Source organism: Arachis stenosperma, chromosome 6 (genome assembly GCF_014773155.1).
Source record: "Arachis stenosperma cultivar V10309 chromosome 6, arast.V10309.gnm1.PFL2, whole genome shotgun sequence".
Lineage (NCBI taxonomy): Eukaryota > Viridiplantae > Streptophyta > Magnoliopsida > Fabales > Fabaceae > Arachis > Arachis stenosperma.
Window position 1 is genome coordinate 132,304,416 of NC_080382.1, and position 3,068 is coordinate 132,307,483.

Sequence of the window (3,068 nt, forward strand, 5' to 3'; positions counted from 1 at the left end):
CTATTTGGTGTCGGAATACTTTGTCCATCAGGCGCTGGTAGGTTGCACCTGCATTCTTTAGGCCAAACGGCATAACTCTATAACAGAAATTACCATGTTCAGTTATGAATGCTGTTTTGCTTTGGTCTTCTGGGTGCATTAGAATCTGGTTGTACCCAGAGTATGCATCCATGAAGCTCAAGCTGTTAAAACCTGAGGCGTTGTCCACAAGTTTATCAATGCATGGTAGGGGGTAAGCGTCCTTAGGACATGCTTTGTTCAAATCTGAAAAGTCGACGCACATGCGCCACTTACCTGAGCTTTTCCTTACCATTACCAAGTTTGAGAGCCATGTGGTGAAGCGGATTTCCTTAATGAAGTTAGCTTTGAGGAGTTTCTCCGTTTCTTCTAAGGCCGCCTTTGACTTCTCGTTGCCGAGGTTTCGCTTCTTCTGGGCTATAGGTCGGCTTGTCTTGTTCGTGGCTAGCCTGTGGCAGATGATATCTGGGCTAATGCCAGGCATATCCGCCGGGGTCCAAGCGAATAAGTCGGCGTATTCTTGTAATAATTTGATCAGTTCCGATCTTTGCTGACCTCTTAGTGCTTGGCCGATGTAGGTTACCTGTCCCGGCACCTTTGTTAGCTGGATTTCGTGTAGCTCATCTGCCGGCTGAGGTCTTTCCTGCGCATCCCCTCGAGGGTCAAGCTCGGCCAAAGACAAGATTTCTGAGCCATTTATTGAATGGAACTCCCCTTGTTTTCGGTTTACGTCCGATCTTTTTAAGCTAGCGTTGTAGCATTGCCGAGCTTGTTGTCGATCAGAGCGTATTGTCGCTATTTTGTTATCCTGCGCCTGAAACTTAACACACAGATGGTAAGTAGATACGACTGCCCTGAACATATTCAGAGCAGGTCGTCCGAGGATAATATTGTAGGGACTGGGACAGTCAACTATTAGGTATTGTATGTTAAGGTTTTTGATAATGGGTTGTTTTCCATCGTCGTCCTTAGCCATATGTACCCTTTGATTGGTACTCTCTCGCCGGAGAATCCTACTAATTCTCCGGATGAGGGCTGTATTAGTTTTTCAGATAGATTCATTTTTAAGAAAGTAGAATGGAAAAGAACATCGGCACTACTACCTGGATCCAAAAGGACTTTTCTTACCATAAGGTCACCTGTTTGAATAGAAATTACTACTGGGTCGTCTGTGTGAGGAGCGGCTGAGCATATATCAGCTTGGTTAAAAGTGATTTCTAAATCCTGAATATCTTTGTTGTTTGGTGGTGTCGTTCCTTCGATTGCTAACATCGCACGGTAGCTCCGCTTTCGTGCCGAGCTTGTTTCGCCGCCGCTAGCGAATCCTCCGGATATGCAGTTTATTATCCCCTTGGGTGGATTGTTGTTCGACCATTTGTTGGTTTCTTTGCTGACCGAGGTTTGATGATGTTCTTCTTTGTTACTTTCCCTATGTTTTCGGCCCTCGATGTATTTGTCCAAGAGGCCCTGTCGTGCTAATCTTTCCAAGAGATCTTTGGCTATCACGCATTCGTCAGTGGTGTGGCCATATTTCTGGTGGAAGGCACAGTGCTTGCTTTTGTCAACGAATCGCTGATCTTGATAGCTCCCTGCTCTGGTTGGTGGCTTTATAATCTTGGCGTTCAGTATCTCCTTGATTATCTTCTCTCTCTTCGTATTGAATCTGGTGTAGTTATCGAATTTCGGAGTAAGCTTGAATGGTTTGCCGAGGTCTCTGGCGTTCGCCGATCTGGAGGGCCTGTCGTCCTCCTTTCTTGGTCTCCTTTCGGATTTGTCGGCCTCTCGAAGTTCTTCGATCTCCATTTGTCCGGCTGCCCTTTCTCGGAATTCGTCCAGTGTTTTTGGCTTGGTAACCGCGATTATTTCTTTGAATTTTCCGGGCCTGAGTCCGGCTTTAAGGGCATGTAGGTGGACGGCAGGATTTAAGTCGGGTATTTCCATGGTGGCATCTGTGAACCTTGTCATGTAATCTTTTAAACTTTCCTGCGGGCCCTGGTGGATGGTGCTTAGATAGTCTGATCCATGTACATAGATCCGAGCTGCTGCAAAATAGTCGATGAATGACCTAGCCAGATCTTCGAAGGAAGCGATTGATCCTGCGGACAATTTTGAGAACCAAAGTAGGGCGGCCCCGTCTAGATAGGTAGGGAAAGCTCTGCAAAGCACAGGATCATTATTAGGTCCGTTAAAAAACATCATGGATTGAAATTTCTTAATGTGAGCTCGGGGGTCACCAATCCCCTTATATGGCTCAAGAGAGGAAGGAAGCGTGAAATGCTTTGGCATCTGGAAGTTCGTAATCTCTTCAGAAAACGGGTTGTCCAAGGTCAGCTTTTCCTTGGGTGGGTTGACACCTATAAGCTCGGCCCCTCCTTGAGTGGAATCTTTGGAGTTGCCTTCCTCTTTTTTGTTGCGCTGAGTGGATAGCTCGGCTAGTCTCTTGACTTCCGCTCGCAGTTCTGCCATCTGGGCCATAAGTTCGGCCTGACTAAGTATTTGAACTCCGTTGTCGGCCATGTCGTGAGCCTGATGAACCCTGCGCAGAAGGAGAAAATAAAGAAAAAAGTAGTGATGACGGTGGGGATTAGCTTTCGGGCCCCACGGTGGGCGCCAAATATTCCGTCTGTGATGACCGAGGACAATGATCCTTGGACGAACACTGGGGTACGCAGTTGAACTATATGCTGTCCAAGTGTGGATATGAGTGCGGTCTCGGTCTTCTGAAACACGACGAGGGGAGTACCTGCACAAAGCACTCCGACGCTCAAGTTAGTGAGTGAATAATTAGTGAATAAAGAGTAAATGACTAGAAGTTAATCTAGAACCTGCCCTTTGATGAATTCAAGGGGTTAGCTTTATAGGCGTTTCCGGCTTGGTAGTGGGCTTAGTTAGTTCCGATATTCCCGGTTAGTGCTGTTAGGGATATCTCTGAAGTGTAGAGACGTGATTGAGTGTCTTGCTTAGTTTTGGAGATAGCTTTTTTGAGAGATAGAATCTGTTCGTTCTGTTTTAGTTGTTTCTGATCTTTAAGGTCGGTTAACAGCTGTACT

General features: G+C 46.3%; 1 protein-coding gene across 1 annotated transcript; it reads right to left on the reverse strand.

Annotated features, from left to right (window-relative positions):
* Nucleotides 1-933: 933 nt before the first annotated feature.
* LOC130934660 (uncharacterized) lies at nucleotides 934-2,535 on the reverse strand. Its single transcript, XM_057864207.1, has one exon. It carries the CDS (start codon nucleotides 2,533-2,535, stop codon nucleotides 934-936), a length of 1,602 nt encoding a protein of 533 aa, XP_057720190.1.
* Between the last annotated feature and the right edge of the window lie 533 nt (nucleotides 2,536-3,068).

Coding starts and splice junctions, on each gene's coding strand:
- LOC130934660 (XM_057864207.1), bottom strand. CDS start 2,535: ATGGCCGACAACGGAGTTCAAATACTTAGTCAGGCCGAACTTATGGCC.